Source organism: Cygnus olor, chromosome Z (genome assembly GCF_009769625.2).
Source record: "Cygnus olor isolate bCygOlo1 chromosome Z, bCygOlo1.pri.v2, whole genome shotgun sequence".
Taxonomy (NCBI): domain Eukaryota; kingdom Metazoa; phylum Chordata; class Aves; order Anseriformes; family Anatidae; genus Cygnus; species Cygnus olor.
In genome coordinates this window covers 29,035,238-29,054,200 of record NC_049198.1, presented here as the reverse complement: position 1 = coordinate 29,054,200, position 18,963 = coordinate 29,035,238, and the positions used below count along the sequence as shown (strand labels likewise).

The following is an 18,963-nucleotide window of genomic DNA, read 5'->3' as shown; positions in this document are numbered from 1 at the left end:
GTGAATATCTACATTCCTGTAAGATAGTTATTGTTCTGGACTGCTTGCCTCATGTCCTAACTTTTGCCCCTCTTTGAAAATTGTATGGGATAGACTATCACCTTACAGTCTGTCCCCATATCTGTGATGGGGAGCTGAAGTGCTACTGGAGCAACCCAGAGGACAGGTTGTAGTTGAGGTCCTTCTTAGTCCTGGGGAAGGAGCAAGTTACTTCACACCTTTACATCCCACCCCCCGTTTGGCTTGCTGCAAAATGGAGCTACTGTGTCTCTGCTCATCTGTTTCAGGGTATCTTGGGCAAATAACTTTTCCCATACATCCAAGAAATACCCACCTGAAAAAAAGCATGGGAAGGAGTTGTGGTGGTTTAGTCCAAATAATTTCTGGAAAGGGTGTGCATGAGGAAAAAGGATTGCCGGCAACCCTTAGCTCAGTTGGCAGTGTTGACTGAACCTTCAGGATTCTGCTTTGCTTGGGTTTATCAGGAAGAACCATCCCTACTAAAAAGCCCTCGCCAGTTAAAAAAGCAAAAAAACATTATGTATCAGTTCTTTAAAAGCAGAAATATTTAATATTTAATTTTAAAATAATATTCAGAGAGAAAAGGAAAGTATTCCCATTTGGGACTATTCAACCTGAAGAAGAGAAGACTCTGGAGTGGCCTTATTGCAGCTTAGCAGTACTTAAAGAGGGCTTATAAAAAAGATGGAGAACAACCTTTTGCTCAGTCAGATAATTATCTGACAAGACAAGGGGGAAACGGTTTTAAACTAAAAGAGGGGAGATTTAGATTAGAGGTTAGTTGTAAATTCTTCACTCAGAGGGTGGTGAGGCACTGGAACAGGTTACCCAGAGAGTCTATGGATGCCCCATCCCTGGAGGTGTTCAAGACCAGATTGGATGAAGTCCTGGGCAACCTGATCTAGTGGGTGGCATCCCTGCCCATAGCAGGGGGGTTGGAACTAGGTGATCTTTAAAGTCCCTTCCAACCCAAGCCATTCTATGATTCTAGTTCTTTCTGTTGCCTGATACCAATACGGCATCCTTAATTAAGAAACTATTACTTTCTTTCCTTAAAACACAACGTGAAAAGTCTTGTGAAATGCTACAACTATGTTATTTGATTGGAAAATTGATTTTTTAACACCTATCCAATGTTTAATATTCCATTTTCTCATAGATTTTAAAATAAAATCACCATGAGAAAACATTCCTCTTTTGAAAATGGATTCAGATAATTTTTGTTAGAAGTAAATTTGAAGTCCCGAGCGATTCCTGAACTACAGACACTCCCAGAGCAGTACTTTTTGGAGGTCTATTCCAACCTAGATGATTCTGTGATTCCCTTACCCCCCCCCCCATTGCTCTGGTTCCACACACATTTGCCCCTCCCAGAGCAGTCTCCTGACTTGTCTTTTTTTGTTTGTTTGTTTTGTTTTCTTTTTCCATATCTAATATACTGGGTCTGGCCAGGATGGAGTTAACTTTCCTCACAGCAGCCCATGTAGTTCTCTGTTTTACATTTGTGGCTAGACAGTGTTGATAACACATCAGTGTTTTGGCTCTTGCTGAGCAGTGCTTGCACAGTGTCAAGGTTGCCTCTCCAACCCGCTGCCCCTCAAAAAAGTCCAGTAGGCTGGGGGTGGGCAGGAGGCTGGGAGGGAATATTTCCAGGAGAGCCGATCCAAACTGACCAAAGGGATATTCCATGTCATATGATGTCATGCTTGCAATAAAAGCTGAGAAAATGGGGGAGGATGCAGGAACATCCATCGTGATGGCATTTGTCTGCCTTAGTGGCTGCAATGTATACTGGGGCTCTGCTTCCCAGGAAGAGGCTGAACATCTGCCTGCTGATGGGAAGTATTAAATAAATCCCTTATTTTGCTTTGTTTCTGCGCACAGCTTTTGCTTTCCTTATAAACTGTTGTTGTCTCAGCCCAGGAGCTTTTCCATCCTGCTTTCTTCCCGTGTGCTCTTAAGGAGGGGAAGTGAGAGAATGGCTGGGTGGACATCCGGCAGTCCACATCTAGGCATTGAATACTCTGGCAACCCCGGCCTGCAAATACTCTTTCTTCATCCAGCTTGCCTGTGCAGAATTGGTTCTTTAATATTGTGTTAATGAGAAGAGCTAGTGGTATCAGAGAAAAAAATGATATAACTGTTTTTCTGATTATTGTCTTTTCTTCAATTATGAGTTTTTAAATTCTTCTCTGTTGGCATGGGTTAGTCTTGTGCAGTCTTTTGGGATTGGAACTGGCTTTGTTTTATCTCTTTAGCTTGCAGTGCACATCACAAGTACTTTAAAGCAGACTTTTTTTTTTCTTTGTTTTCTTCCTTTTTTTTTTTAATGAAATTTAACAAACAGTAAAACAGAATGTGGATTCCAGTAATAGTGAAATACAACTATGTCTGCCTGTAAGATGTGCTGATTTATATTCTATTCACATTAACATCAGGGAATTCTAATCCTTTATTCAATGAAAATCACAGCAGAAAACCACACCATAATACTAAAGAAACACACAATAAATCATATGAAGAAGTGCAGCTGAACTTCTGTGTATGACAGAAGTTTAAAAAATGACCTAAGCAGCTTATATGGCTAGGTTTTATTTGTAAAAACAACTTATGTACTTGGGAATTTAACTTCACTGAAAGTCAACAGTATTAAGTCCTCAAAAATCATGTAATTGGTTTTGAGCATTTTGTTCTTCCCTATATAGCACATTCTCTCCATCAAGCTAACATGAAGATAGGTATCACTTGATTTTGTAGAAGTATGGAGGAAAGATGCACAGCTGGGATCACCAGCTTGTTAAAAAGATTTCACTGTCCATCAGGATATTTGTGTGGTTTTCTACCTTTTAACAAAGCTGCTTCAGCTCAGAGCAAAGTGCCTGTACACTTGCCTTTTATATGCCTGTGTCCATGAACACTTCTTTCCACCCCTCAGACTTGTTTGCAGACACACGTACACACCGGTGCATTGGTATGCCAGTATGGTTTCCTGTGTCTTCGCATCAGACCTTACTCAGTAGCCAGCTTGGGATGCCAAACCCTGCACACACAGCAGCCTCCTCTTCACAAAGTAATAGCTGTGGTTAAGATGTCATTCTCCATAAATCAGATTTGGCAAGGGTGACGGCAAAGGGCAGGAGCTGGAGTTGTCTTTGCAGGACCTGAGCAATTTAAGTGGCCTTAATCCTCCCTCTTATTACGCTGGCTTTGTGGAAGGTAGATGGACTCACTTTAACTAAAAGGAATGAGCTTTTTTTTCATCTTTTCTTTTTGGTCACATCAACAAAAGACCTGGGAAATTCCAATTAATTAGCACGCCTTGGGCTAATGAAAGAATAAAATTGAAATAAAAATGTCTGAAGCTCTGAGAAGAGTGGAAGCATGCAGTGACAATAGAGATTTTAAATATTTGTGGCAGTTTGTGTAATTTTCCCAGGGTTTGCCTCTCATCACCTTGAAGGGATAAGAGTGGAAAGACAAGTATAAGGGTTTGTTTGGGTCATGATGTAATAACATATCAGCTTTTAAGAAATCTAAATAGGCCATAACATGAAGAATGGTGATAATGACCTCTTCTAAAAGTAAGTTTAAATAAGATTTTTAAAAAGAATCACTGTCCTTTTACTATTGCAGTACACCTTACTGGCCATATATTTCTTAGAACAAGACTGGCTGTGGAAACAGTTGTAGAAATTTCCAGAGAAGTCATGGTAATCGTGCAGGTGGACTCTTGAGTAAATTATTAGTCTACAAAATGCTTTTCTAAACTGCTCAGAGATATTCTTAAATTCTGAATTGAGAAAATGCAAATTGCATATAAGTAGGTGCACCTTTATAGTAGAGAATATTCTGTTAACCACAGAAGTCTCTTTTTATGAGTTGCACTTGGCTATTGGCCTCTATATCTTTGCATCTCTTAGTTTCACTGGTCTTTATGTTTCCTTATGGACATGCCTTTCTGAGTTTCTGAACTTATGGACTTTAGACAAAACAGTCACAGCTACTGAATCCAAGGTGTGTTTGAGCTGATTGTCATGAAGGTGGAACAACCAGAGATTTAGTGTGGTAACTTTTTTAATGATTAAAATAACATCCATCAGAAACATTTTATTTTTCTTTCAAGTTTTTTGTTCAACAGCAACAACAACAAAAAACTGCCTTTCTGTTGTGTGTTGTGGAATGAGATTTTCATAATGCTTAGAGCTACTGCTAGTGTAGAAATTCAAACTTTGATAGTGTCTGATAGACATGCTTGAAATGTATATATCAGTTAACAAGATTATCACTTGAAAAGACAATTGTATTTTTACTGAAAAGTTTTTTGAGGTGGTAAAATGTATTGGTATTTAATGAAGCATGAAACTCTTAAATGAACCATGAAAGCAATAGTTAAACTAATTAGCTGAGTACAAAGCTTCTTAGAATACATACGTTATGTGGGCTGTATACTTGTTATTTCTGCCTAGTTAAACTGACAACTAGGATAAAGTTCTCACATTATCTTTTAGGAGAAACAACATTAAACAGTATCTTGTTTTTAACACAAGGAAAAAGAGAAAATTTCTTGTTTGTACTGCTCAGAAACTCAGGGACAATACAGTTTTAAAAAGTATGCTTTAGTTATCCTTGAACAATGGACTTAATCTGGGGAAGAAAAACATACTGAATGCAACTGCAAGTCACTTACATTCCTGCTTGCATACTTCAAAAGCCAGTTTCTGCAGTTCTTTGCATGTTAACATTTGCCACCTGTTCTTAAATATTGTCACTATTCAACAGGTTGGCATTTGTTCTTCTTTTCTTCTGCTTGTGCAGTCTCTTGAAGGGGTAGTGAGACTTTCCTGAAAAGCAGGAATGAAATAACTTGAGCTATCCGTAAAGATCTAGAAAGAGGTTCTCACATGGTATTGTGATTTAACATTGGACCAAGCCTTTACTGCATGCTTTTTTGCTGAACAGATATCTCCTGCTGGATCATGAGATGCAATGACACTGATGTGTAATGGTGCTGAGTGACACCTGGTCTGTGCTGGAGGTAGGAAGTAACCTCCTTGCTCTTGCATGCTCCCATGCAGCTGGTGGCAGGCTTTTCTAGGGGTAGGTTGTGATAATTCATTGGGGTTAAGGCAGTATACACCAGCTGAGTCTGTCTGCTTACTCTTAGTGCTCTGCCAGATGGAGCTAGCTTCCCTGTGTATAAGTGGTTAGAGGAGGGAAAAGATCTTCCCTTCTCCTGGGACCTGGATGGGCACTGCCTCTCTATTCCTCTCTTTGCTCACTGCTGATACGACCATGCAGACAGGAGAAGTGAGTATAAAGTGTGCACAGGGAAGTATTAGACAGTGTTTACACACAAGACCAAGCATAGCCCAATAAACACAGCAGCAAGAAATCAGAAGATATTGTGTGAACAAGGGGTATAATACTATGCTACCTTGCTTCAAAAATCTTTTCGGTAATGTTCTGCAAGTGCCCATGGTTACAGATAACAAAGCTCCTGTCTACCTTTTTCTGAAACACTAAGGATATGGAGATAGCAGAAAATATCTCATCTGAGCATCTTTTAATTAAAATTAGGGGGAAAAATACTTCAGGAATGTATTGAAAAAATGCTAAGTATGTATTTTTAATGTGAAGAAATGCACAAAAGTGCTGTGAAGGTTCAACAGTGTTACAAGGAAATTGTTGTGGGGAAAGAAGTGTTACAAGGTGCAGAATTATTTTCCTAAGGTGTTATCTTAGTTGTCTGTTCTTCAATAGGGAGATATGTTGTTTCCCTTCCAGTTTAGTGCAGATTTTACAAAAATTGAATGCAAATTACTTATTTCCAAAAGTGATTCATCCAGGTAATGATTTCCTAATCCTGCTTTGCAGTCTTTTGGGTGGCTCACTGGTACGTGATAGTTCTGCATTGCAGACAGGTGATATCAGCAAAGCAGTATTCCAACAATACTGATGGAATTTATTGGCTTTATTTTGCAGTTGAGTACAGCAGTGTTAAAGGGGCAAAGTTTTTCTCTACAGATTTTGTCTGGAGTCATACCATACATAGTATATTGGGAAGTTTTAACAATACTTCTATTTTTTTTTTCCCTCAAGTTGTGCCTCTTGCAAGTCAGTTGATAAAAATAATAAACACAACAGTTTATGCTCTCATGCTTGTACATACATATGCTCTGTGTTCACTTAAGTCAGATTCAAACAGTATTTTCCCAGTGGGAGTGGAACTCAAAGGAACTCTCATTCCATTGCTATCTCTTCTCCTTTTTTTTTTTTTTTTATCTTGTTTTTTGTTTTGTTTGTTTGTTAATACCTGTGTATTTCCATTTTGGTTATAATTGTAATTTTTACTGTTAATATTGTAATGATATTTTAAGGAGCTGGCAAATACTGAAATTGAGAATGTGAAACTTTTTTTTTTTTTTTTTTTTTTTTTTTACCATCAGATTAATTTACTATCAAGGTAATATATTGCATTACTTCACTAGTGGAGTTTCTCTTAATTCATACCAGTTATTAGAGAATAACATGTGGCTTGCACAATGTATTCATTTTTCAGAAAGACAGACTAAATGGTCAGACAAAGGTTTGTAGGTAGAAACTTAAAAGAAGATGCCAGGAGAAACTCACATCTCAGAGAAATGGTACATACCATAGACCAGAGATGTAAAGGAATATGTTATCTGTACTAGAAGAGAACATACTGTACACTATCCTAACAATGACAAAAGGGGAAGCACATGTATGTAGAAGATCACTTAAAGAAAAAAAAGAGAGAGAACAAAATAATGTACTTTCATCAAAAACAAATAAGGAGTTCATTACAACTTAAACATTTATGTTTTAGTCCAGTTAAACATTTACTGGTTTGTGCAGTAGTTGACTGATAACTTCCTATTTTTTATGCAAAATAAGCAAACAAATCAGCTCTCAAACACACTTTTTAATAAATGGGTGACCTTCCTTTTATAAATTAAACTGATAGTTTATAATGAAATATAACAAATGTATTCAGATCTAATTGAAAATCACTTTTACAGTGTGTGTTTTCTTCTGGAACTTCCCTGAACCTAACAGTTTCATAATATAGTCTTAGTTTAGTCATTAAAAGACCACTGTTTTCATTTGTTTAAATTCAGTGGTTAAAGTGTTCCCTAGAAGTAGATGATCTCATTGCTGTCTGCTTCAAACCAGCTGAGTTAATTACCTGCAAGGTATTGTTTTCACCGGTCAGTTCTGGATAATTTTTTACCCTGGTTTCACTTGAAGGGAGACATTGTTTTTTATTGTGCTTTGTCAGTCTCTTTTGTCTCACAGTAGAGCTGCTGAAAGTACATGCTTGATTACTTCATACAATGAATGGCAAATAGCATTGGAAATTAGTGCAAGCTAATTTACCGAGTGCATTCTGATAGTAAAGAAACTGCCTTTCCAAGACTGAAAGCATGGAGAGCTTTCACAGTGCATGCATAATACTTTCTTATAATATAATATGGTCATACAATTCTGTTTAGTGTATTTCCTCAAGATTATTTTTCTTGATTGCAAAGATTAAGTCTCTGCAAACAGTTACAAACATGGGAATTGCCAATACCCAGATTAATGGTCTGTCTAACCTACTGTTCAGAGTGGACACTGCTGGAGGTTTTGGAGGAAATAGCTTACTAACAAGGCATTGCTAGTTCTAAGTGTTAAGAAAATCATGAGCTACGATCAAGACCATAAGGCTAGAAAGAATGTTTTTTTTGTTGTTGTTTTTTTGTTTGGTTGGTTTTTGTTTTCAAATGTGGGGTAGTGGTGTTGTATTTGTATTTACTTATTGGTTTATGGTCTTCAGGACCTCAACTTTAGAATTTTCTAACTGCAAAATTAATTTTTTTAAGAAAATAAATGTCAAGACTCACTGTCTGATATGTAGTGTCAGTGTGGGTTGTGAAACTTACGTATTTCACAAGACTTGCAACAAAAATCATAATCCGGCAACTTTTTGAACCTTAGTGTAGTAATTTCCATGTACCCTGAAGAATTGCAGATTGTATCCCATACACAAGTTGCTCATTCCTAACATATTTTTGACTGACTTTTGTGTAGTTAAACTATGAGCCTCAAAGTCTACCAGTATGGGTGTATAAGCCCAGATTCCCAAATAGATGGTACCAGTGCGAAGAAGAAGCCCAGATTCCCAAATAGACTCAGACTTTGGTTGACGCTGTGCTAATAGAAGCAAATAGCAATCTCCCCCTAGTTTTTTTGTTGTTGTTGTTGTTGCTGTTGTTGTTTTCTTTGAAGCTGCAGTTTAACTCACTTGCCTTCTAAAGAGGGTTTCAGTGGATCTCAAATCCACAGCTGGTGTCTCTTTCCCTAGGTGTCTCCCTGGCTGGTGTCTCTTTCCCTCGGGAGGTGACATGCAGTAGTCTTCTTAAACAATGGAAAAGTGGCTGTTGTGTTCAAGGACACAGGGGAAAACGTTATAGCTCTCTAATAGTTATTAATAATATGACTAAAACTCGTGGAAGGGAAGCCTGAAAGAAACTGGCATCCCCAAGGAGAGACGGATGGAGGTATTTCTCATCTGGAAAGTTTTCCATGGAACGCTTGGAGTGTGTTCAGTCAGCAGCTACTGTGAAGTGCCTCCAACCAAGGTACCACCAACCTTGCAGATATGGTGGCATGATGCAAGGATGTATACGGTTCTGCAACATGTTGAAGATCCACCATGCTATCGAAAAAGACCAGATTTTGTTCAAAAGGACTTTGATGGCTTACATCTAGTCTATGTGAAGAACAAATTGACACAGTCTTACTGATTGCTTTGTCTTGTGTATTGTCTTTAGTATTTATTGTCTTACAGTATGCTGTTTTGGGTGTATGTTTCTTTCCTGCTCTTAGTGAATGCAGAATCCACACAAACAAAACTGGAAGCCTATAAAAAGGGAAACACTAAAACTGACCATTTCCAAAGCGCTAACTACTGCACAACCAACAGACAGAAAAACCCTTAGGGAAATTACCTTTGATCTTTTGTTACAGTTCTTTCATTTCTAGTTGACACTCTTAACAGTAACAACGGGATAGATTTTCAAATAATCTTAATAGTTTTTTTGTTTTGTTTTGTTTTTTTAGTATATATTGATTAATTCAATTACTGAAGAATGTAATGACCTAAGGGGTGACTTAATTTGATCTAATGTTATGTATTTGGTATGTTGTGTGTTTCAGGACACTAAACAACTAAAACTGGTTTTAGAATAATAGCACTATAGAACAGCTTGGGTTGGAAGGGACCCTTAAAGATCATCTATTCCAACCCCCCTGCCATGGGTGGGGACATCTTTCGCTAGATCAAGTTTCCCAAAGCCCTGTTCAATGCAGCTTTGAACACTCCAGTGATGGGGTATCCACAACTTCTCTTGTTAACCTGTTCTAGCGTCTTGCCGCCCTCATCATGAAAAATTTCTTCCTTATATCCAATCTTAGTCAACCCTTAGTCAACAGTTTAAAGCTGTTACCCGTTGTCCTGTCACTACAAGTGCTGGTAAAAATCTCTCTCCATCTTTCTTCTAAGCCCCCATTTTATGTATGAAAGGCCACAATAATGTCTCCCCAGAATCTTTCCTCCAGACTGAACACCCCTAACTTCTCAGCCTCTCTTCATAGGATATGAACTCCAGCCCTCTGATCATTTTTGTGGCAGTTCTCTGAACCCTCTCTAACAGGTTCATGTTTTTCTTAGGCTGAGGACACCAGAACTCTATGCCATACTGCAGATTGGGTCTCATGAGGGCAGAACAGAGGTTAATCACCTCCCTTTGCCTGCTGTCCATGCTTCTTTTTTTGCTGATGTACGTTTTTGTTTTATTGTCATTTATACATGGGAAACATAATTTACAATTACAAAAGTTAGATACAGGAATTTCATAGTATAACCTGAGATACTATGTAGAATTAATGAGTTTCTACTCTTGGCTCAGGGAAGTAGACAAAGAAATTGCTGTTTTTCAGTCAATATCTGATAAAAGAAAATGTGTTTACATGGAAACTTTTCATTCCAGAAAAATAAAATGTCTCCAGAAAGCACAACAGTGATATGAACTAAGAGAATCCCATTCTACCTAAATTAAAGTAGTTATATTTTTCTGTATTCTTTGAACATTCTTCAGAAGTTTGTGGTGAAATATTTTTCCATGTCAAGGATGAGTGAAGCTTACCTATTAACTAACTATAAAGAATAAATAGGGAAAATAGGCAAGCCAAGGAATGAGGAAGTGAATGGATTAAAATATTTCCATAAAATATTTTTACTGTTTATACTTGTTAGCTATTACAGTTAGATATTGATAAAGAGCAGTTTTTATTTGTGTGTAATATGTTTGTTTGGAATAAATGACATGCTAAGTACCTGCAGCTCTTCCTGTTATCCAGCTCAGGACTGATTCCACCTCCTCTTCTATTTTACAATACTCTTGCCTTTATTAAGCTATCTCCTGATTTAAATCTTTGTATATAAGGAAATAAATTGATTCTTATTTATAGTATTGGTTCCATGTATTTTTCTCATAATCTTCAGTGTCATTCAAAACCCAACGATGCCCTCCAAAGAGGTTCCCATTTATCTCAGCTGATGTGGATTCAAGATATTCCTGGTGCCTGTCCTTCCACTGAAATGAACTTTTTAGGCTTCAGGTCAAAGACATGGCAAACTTTGACCGACAGCTCCTCTGGCTCTGTGGGTGTATCATGCCAAATGTTAATCCAGGACAGAGTCATTCTGCCTGGTCAGATTTATTCAACACCTTTGAGCACGTTTTCTGACAGTTTGCCTTTCAGCAGCAGACTTGGGCTAGCTCAAGTGTCAATGTTGCATCCATTTAACTTTATGCTGGTCAGATGTGAGCTGTACTCCAGCAACTGTATCAAAGCCAGCATATGCTTCCTATCTTGTGTTCTAACATAGCTCAACACTCAAGCCTGATTCAGATCAAACTAATACTTCCTGGTGACCTGCAGGACACAGATGAGATATTAATGGTGGGCTTTTGACACACATATCTCTGTGAAACTGTAGATAAAATGTTATGACTTCGCTTTCCATAGCAGTAGTCTCTTCGTAATCTCTTTCAATGGTGGGAGCTGATGATAGGTGCTTTTCTCCTTTTTCCTTTTAATTGGAAGAATTGTCATTTTTCCTCATGACAGCAAATGTTTGTGAATGATATAAAGAAGAAAACTTTTTGCTTCTCTACCAGAGAAATGCACAAAGACATGTTTATCAGAGCCAGAGTCTTACACTGCTTTTGTCTGTCATAGCAGTAGTAAAGTCTAAGTACTTCTTTTTTTCTTTTTTTCTTTTTTTCTTTTTTTCTTTTTCTTTTTTTTCTTTTTTTTTTCTTTTTTTTCCTTTCAGTAGCTGGTGAACACTGAGGGTGCTTTTTATGCACTGATAATAAGAGCAAAACTTCTAATTGGAAGATGAAAAGGGTTGTATTGAGTATGCAATTTCTATTGTAACAGTAATGGTTTGGCACTACTGCCTTTTGGTTTTCATTTTGAGGATTTTTCTTCTGACATCTATGTTCCAAGGAGGAACATATCCTATGTTTAATTTTGTATAAATAACAATCTAATTTTATGGTTGCAGGTTGTCATTTGAACCAACTAGATGACGTATGGCTTGTCCCTAAATAAAAATTTGGCAAGTGCATAGGCCTTCATTTCATGGTATGATGAATAAGATATTATGATTACCATTGAAATTTGTTGAGGTGGCTTATGTGTGAAGGGCATTATGTTGATATCCAGGGAAGAATCAGCATATATTTCTTACATTTTTTGTGTGTCAGAATTGTTTGTTGCAGTGCTAAATAGTAGTTTTACATCTTATGAAGCTGTCAATATATATAGGCTCTACAAGCTTCACAACTGTGTTTCACCATCAAAAACAGCCAGATTTCTTATGTTAGTATAGTATAGCATGCTTCCCTGCCTTTTGTATGCTTTGGTGCAGAAAGCCTTTGGTTTTACATGATGAATGTACCTTTCTAAAAAACAGCTAACTGCACATATGTAGTATGCACACATATATAGGCATATTATGTAGTGTTATCTATTTTATGTGAAGTCAATGTGTCATGTAAATATTTCATTCCTGTTCATCTCATCCTTTTGCTAGAGGAGTAGCATTCATATTACTACCAGGGACAGCTTATGTTTTTGTATAATAATTTTGCTGGCTGTTTCCCTTTTAGCACCCTGTAACATAGTGGAAGCAACTACTGAGTAGCATACTGGTTCAGCTGTAGTGAGTTCAAAAGGTAAATTACTGCACAGGAAAGAAAACAAAATGACTTTCTCTTATTCTTTCGATCTAATTGGACATCTATGAGGAAATCACAAAATAATCCCATAGAGTTTAAAAGCTGCTTTTTGTGTACCCCAAATGGAGTTAATTGCAGTACAAGGAATTCTTTTTATGTGTTTGCCCTTGGAAACGTCCAGTCCTTCTAGTTAAATTTTATGTTGGGTTAGTATATATTGTCTTCTTTTCTTATCCTTGATTTTTCAACTAGATGCTATATTCTTCACTTATATTTCTGAATAGTAGCAGTAAGTAAATTATATTTATTAAAGGGCTGACATATTTCATACCAAAGACTACATTTTGATGGTATTTCATATAATCAACTTGTAAAATCTATACCTGAGTTGGATCACGCATGTACAGCACTTTGGATCCCAGTAGACTGAGGATCACGTATGTGCTCCTCACAAATATGTCAGATATTAATAGTTATTACTAGTTAGTCAAAGAGAAGAAGAGTTTGAGAAAAAGGTTCTGACCTTTGAAACAGATCTCTTTTTTGTTTGTTTGTTTGTTTTAGAAAAGCTATCATTTGAAGTTCCTAGGGTGAATTACGGATTTTTAAGATAATCCTATCTCCTTACAGTGACTGTGAGGGCCATGAGTGCCTTAATGTACTTCTTTCTGGAGTTCTCAACCCATCTGAACAGCCTTGTGACAAAATGAGTTGTGCAACCAAGTCAAAAGTAGATTCATTTCAGAAAACGATTTAAACTCTTGAAGTACTTACAGTATTTGTCCTGGTACTGCTATCCTGCTTTGAGAAGTAGTCCAAACACAGGGAAGCTGCTAGAAATGTGAATAATCTTATTATGTATTTCCAACTGTGATGAGAATTTGGTAGACATCCAGCAACTTCCATATCATGACCTGTTTTAACTTCTCCATCTTGATGTCTTTTAATGCGGGGGATCTTGTAGACTACCTAAATCAAGACGCAGAGTACACAGAGCATTTTGCAGTTAGTCCCACTTGCCATCTACCTCTGTAATCATCTGCTACTGTGTTAACAGCCATCAGCTTTGAGTCATGGCTGCAGTGACTAAGAACAGACTGTGGCCTTTTAAAGTCCAGAATGCTACTTTGCTCAATCCAGCTCAAATTCCTCTCCCCAGGCCTCTGAGGAATGCCGGGTCCCAGCTATAACTCTCTCCTGCCAGGAAAACGTGTGTGCTTTGCCACAGCAGACCTACTGCAGGGGTAACAATTGGAATGCATGCTTAGAGTCCTCATGCTTTTCTGGACAGCTAGTGGTAGGAGTGATGGAATGGCTTTCAGTGCCTTGTAGCTGTGGGATTTGGTACAACTCACAGCACGGTGGTGTTCCTCTAGCCTCCTTGGGTTCTCTCTCCCTTTCTGCAGAGAATGCTGTAGTTATGACTTGGTTGTCCCTCAGCTGAAGACTGCTCTTGTGCCAAGTCTTCAAATAGTTTTTTTCTGATGTTTATCCATGATGTCTGGTCTTTAGTTCATGTACTTCAGCATGTTTGAATCATGCATAATTTATTAAATCCCCTTTAAAACATTCCTTTTTGTATTTGGAGAAGTTTGCAAACTCCTTGTGTTGATCCTCTGTTTCATTCTCCTCTGAAGATACCAAATTCCAGTCTTCTTTGTGCAAAACAATGTAAGTTCTGTGGCCTCATCATGGGTTCATGGGAGATGAATACTAACCTGCCTCGTTTTGTTTTTTTAGATGGCCTTGGTTATGGATCCCGGTCTAAGTCCAATGGAAAAGGCAGCTGCAACAATCTAGTAGTCACCAGCAGTCCCATTACAGTTCAGCGGCTGGGACCTGTTTCACCTGCTGCTAATCAAGTTTCAACAGCATGCAACCAGATCAGCCCTACCCTACAGAGGTCTATGGATGCTTCCAGCCTGAGTGTTCCTCCGTCAGATACAAGGTCTGTAACTTTTTTCTTTTCAGTACTTAAAAAAGAGGCCTTTTAAATTCTCTTGCCATTTAAATGCAACCTTTCTGATAATTATAATGGCCTAAATGATGCTTTGTTATGCCATGGCAAATTTAATTTGATATAATTTAATTCATGTCAGCTGTAATCATAGTGGTATAGATCATTCATATCAAGGGTAAAATGTGGCTAGAAATTTTCTATGCTTGATAGGTTTTTTTCTGTTCTATAAAGATTTTTATAAGCACTTAATCATATTTTTGCACAGAAAAAAATAAGCCAGGGACAGGAAATGCCAAGGAGGAAGAAAGTGGAAATAGTCCAAACGCGACATCTTCATGGGTAGTTATGTGTTTTAAGTGTAATAGCACTAAGAATATTATGCTGGTGCCTGGCAAGTAACAATGTCAGACAAAAAAAATATAATGCTCTGCTAATGCTTCTCTCTCCTTATCAACTGCTATTTCTTTCAAATTGTTCAAATGGTTAACACAAGTTAATAAGATCAATTGTTCCCTATCTGCAATGAGCTAGCAGTTAACTGCATCTGTTAAGCTTTTCTTTTTTAAAATGTTCCAGTAACTTTTGAGATTATAGCTATGAGCACTATAGAAAAACATGAATGAAGGGAAAACAGTTGTTTAGACAACCTCCATATAGGTGCAGTAAGCACATCCCTGGATGTTAGTTAAGCAGAGTGAAAAGATATTCCAGCATGTTATGTGGGAAGCTACATACCCACTTCCGTAGACGTGGCTTGTTCAATAATTGCCTACTTAGCTGAAATGTAACCGTTTCTATTCACAAAAGGCCACAAGAGCCTTTACTCTCTAAACAATTTACATTTTACTACATCACCTTATTGCAAGCCAAAGAACCATCTTGAAATAATTAAAACTGGTATTATGTAAATGGAAGAAAATCTTGCGATAATCTACTATAAGATACTTTGGAACATGTTGGACTTGATGATCCTTATGGTTCCCCTTCAGCTCGGGATATTCTGTTCTGTTCTACTTCTGTCACTTCACTTGTGAAAACTAAGGTTTTTAGTGCAATTTATGAAATTAATTATGCTTCTTATATGAACATGTCAGGGAAAATCATTCACTGCTAAACTGATGACAAATGACAAATCCAGAGACATGCCTGTGTGACAGAGTAGAAGCAATAGAATGAAAATATCATTAGGCAATTATTACCTACTTAATACTCGTAAGTTTTAGGCATGCCTGTAGGTTTTGTTATTTTTATGTGAATGTATGGTTGTGTGTACTATGTCAGTACTGAGTTATACATTTTTGTTTTTATTTTAAAGAAACATTTACTAAGGGTGAACTGAAGTTGAAACTCTGGCAGAATCCAACCTGTAGTGTTCCTAGAGTGTCTTTTAATGATTTATCAATGAAGACGTTATAAAATCAGTTTGTCACACAAAGAATGTCCATCTCAGCAATTTTCCCCTCAATTTAGAGCAGAACAAGTTTCAAGTTATATTTTAATTCACAGATTGTGGAAACGCTTTTTTTTTTTTATTTTAATTGCTTCAGCATTAAACTGAATTTGCCTAAAGTAGTTACCCAAGCTAACTTCATAATCCTTCATGAGCTGAGTGAGTGCCTCCTCTTCATTGTGGCTTTTAGGACGCAACATGAACTGTACTCTGGCAGTTCAATCCAAAACAGCTTTTTGGTTGAACTGACCCAAACTAAAATGTCTTATCTTGATTTTTACTGATGTGGGGTGGAAAGTTGGCTAAACTGCAGTTTTCCTACAGATATCATCAAATTTTGGTATATAGACCAAGAGGAATAAAATCTTTCCTCCATCTTTTCTGAGAGTTTCCCAAAAAAATTTTCAGAGGAGTGAGTTATGCTGCTTAAAACCAAATATAATACTGCCACTTACTGCAATGCAAGTGAGAGAAGGACCTAGGAAAGGAAAAAGGGTTCTTGGCTAGTAAAACAGAAGAGCGTGCAGAAAGGTAGGAAAACATAGTTTTCACTCTTCTGTATTTATGTCTAAGATCATGAGTTATACTTGACACTGTGACCTGTGTACACAGAGGCAGAATAGAGTGACAGCTGGAATATCTTCTAAATATTCATAAAAATCTGGTCCAAACTCACAGCTGGTTTAGATTACAGTAAGCAAATATGCCAATTAATAGCATCTGAGAATCTGGCACAGTGTTATAGTTGGTCCTTCATTTTCATTTTCATATTAAGTAAATTTATTTTTCCCCAGAAAACTTCTTAGTCATGGTGTGGGCTGGGTTTTAATGAATTTTTCTCTGTTTTGGGAGCTGGAATCTTTGTTACTTTTGAATGTAGAGGCTTAATTGAGAACCAAACTTCTTCAGATTATCTGGCTCTTACTTATTATCTACTTTAAATACTTGTCCAATTTTTAAAATCCTTTGAAATGCAGTTTATCTCCAGCTTCACTGACAGGTGTGTTCCTTTGTGTTAGGCACTGGTAGCTTTTTGAATAAGGCTGGTCCTAATCCACATCTGATTAAAATTCTTGACATTAAAAAATAGACTTGTTACATTGATGCATGACTTTTCCTACTTATAAGAACGAAAATAAAAATCTAAATGATCAAGCTGGCAAAAGAAAGCCATCATTCTTATACTTTCCAGTTATAAATGTTTATAGCATAGCATGGAAAAATCAAACCTTACTTTTCTTACTCTGTTGAAGACTGGGTCTATATTGGGGTCACAGCATACTAGCACAGTTTATCTGCCTTATAATGAACAGTGCTTTAACAAAGCCCATTGATAACAGACCCAACAACCTGAATTATTTTTTTCTGCAAATAATTACCCATTTAGATGTAAATCTTACACAAGATTGACCTGATACAGCAATCACATTTTCTCATTTTTCTTAATCAGAATTGTATTCATCATGTTAATTGTGCTTTTCTTTAACATTCTGTTTTGAAAGTAAATGCTATTTAAACCCCAATGGAGTAACATAACCTCCATAACAGTACCCTGTACCAACATTCAGTTTGAACAGGATGTTTCTTCATTATTCTTATACAGAAAATCAACCACCCATTAGAAAAAGAAAAGTATCTTGAGAAAATGATTTTCAACTTCTGGAAAATGCTGTAATATTAAGTAACAGGAGAAAAAAAACATCACTAAGCAAGAAATCATGTGGGTGAGCTGAATAATATAACAAAGACTCCAGGATTTTTCAGCTTTAATCTGTGTGGCTGGAGTTGAACATGGAAAGCTACACACACTTCTCTTTATTGAATGGCTGTAACTAGTGTTAGCATACATTTTGTCAACCTTGCTAATGTAATTGAAAGATAATCCACAAATCTCCAAAGGAAAAAATTGTTTTACCAAACAAAATCATGAAAATTTGTTAAACATTAGCATATTCATTGGAGGTATCTCCAAAGCCATTGTTTAGGATCTGTTCTTGTTCTCTTGAATGAACTGATGTTGTTTTAAATGGGATTGAGATCCCCACTTTAGCCTGCCACCAATTCTTAAATTAGGTGGTTTCATGTATCTTCACTGAAGCTGCAGTCACAGCAGCTACAAGATGTGGTGCAGACATAATATGCAACTATGCACCTTAACAGATCTGTCTCATGGATCCTTGTCTCCTGAAGCACAGTCTGCAAGAAAACCTTCCAGAACTGAAAAACAACTACAATACTATTTATCCTGAGTAGATTCTAAACTTGCTTACCTATTAAGAAAAAGAAGCTAGTAAAAGAGGTAGAAGTGCCTCCTTAAAGATGCTTGCTGTATGTATGTTGCAAGAAAGAGATGAAAGTTGTTTTTTTTGTTTTCTTTATAGTGCATACTTCCTCTTCTATACATTTCAAATTTGTAGTATTATAAAAACATTATAAGTAAAAACATTATAAAGTTTAAAGAAGTAAAAACATTATAAATAACTGACTATAGGAGTTTACCTTTATAAATAAGTATACGTTATTCCTTTCCCACAAATTTCTTTGAATTACTGTTTGTAAATATTTGATATACTGTTTAGTTAGAACTTCAAGAAATATTTTTAAACATGTAGTATTTAAAGTACCTATTGCCACTTACTAACTTTCTTTTGTTAAGTTAATTTGGCCTCCTGAAGTCTTTGTAGGATAGGAGAAACTATAGTGTACATTGTTTATCATGTGAGAAGGTGAGAAGCAGTGATTAAGTAACTTGTCTACCTTCAGAAATGCATTTTAGATTTATAAGAGAAACCAGATTTTCTGTGTATTTGATCTACCATTTAAATTCTGTGTTTCTACACTTCAAAAGTGTATGGTAAAAATCATAAATACAAGAATTAACCCCCAAATTGCAGAGGTTTTTGTTGTTTGTGAGATCTCCAGGTTTATCTAGATGCCAGGTTCTTTCTACTGCTCGAGCTCCTCACAAATACTAATTAATACAGTGATGACACCACTGGCTCCACCGGCTGGCAGGAAATCCAAGTGTGCCAATATTCAGAATTGAAAAATAAAGACATAAATCTACTTGTCCTCTACCCAGCATTTGTAGCTGTGAATCAGGGCACATGGTGTCCTTGTATTTCCTTATTATACTTTTAAGTAGATACCAATATTGGTAGGAGCCTATGAGTTTTTTAAGCTACCTGTAGGATATTTGCAACCTAAACAAGTTTCTT

At 36.8% G+C, this 18,963-nt stretch overlaps 1 protein-coding gene across 10 annotated transcripts in view; it reads left to right on the top strand.

Moving 5' to 3' along the window:
- GLIS3 (GLIS family zinc finger 3) overlaps positions 1 to 18,963 on the top strand; it is a 201,059-nt gene that overhangs the window by 32,726 nt on the left and 149,370 nt on the right. For all 10 annotated transcript variants that reach the window (XR_005815252.1, XM_040541129.1, XM_040541130.1 and 7 more), the window contains exon 3: positions 14,076 to 14,283. Coding sequence is in view for 9 of the 10 variants with exons in the window: in XM_040541129.1 (XP_040397063.1) it covers positions 14,076 to 14,283 (208 nt within the window). In the remaining variant the exon portion in view is untranslated. The remainder of the gene's footprint in view (positions 1 to 14,075; positions 14,284 to 18,963) is intronic.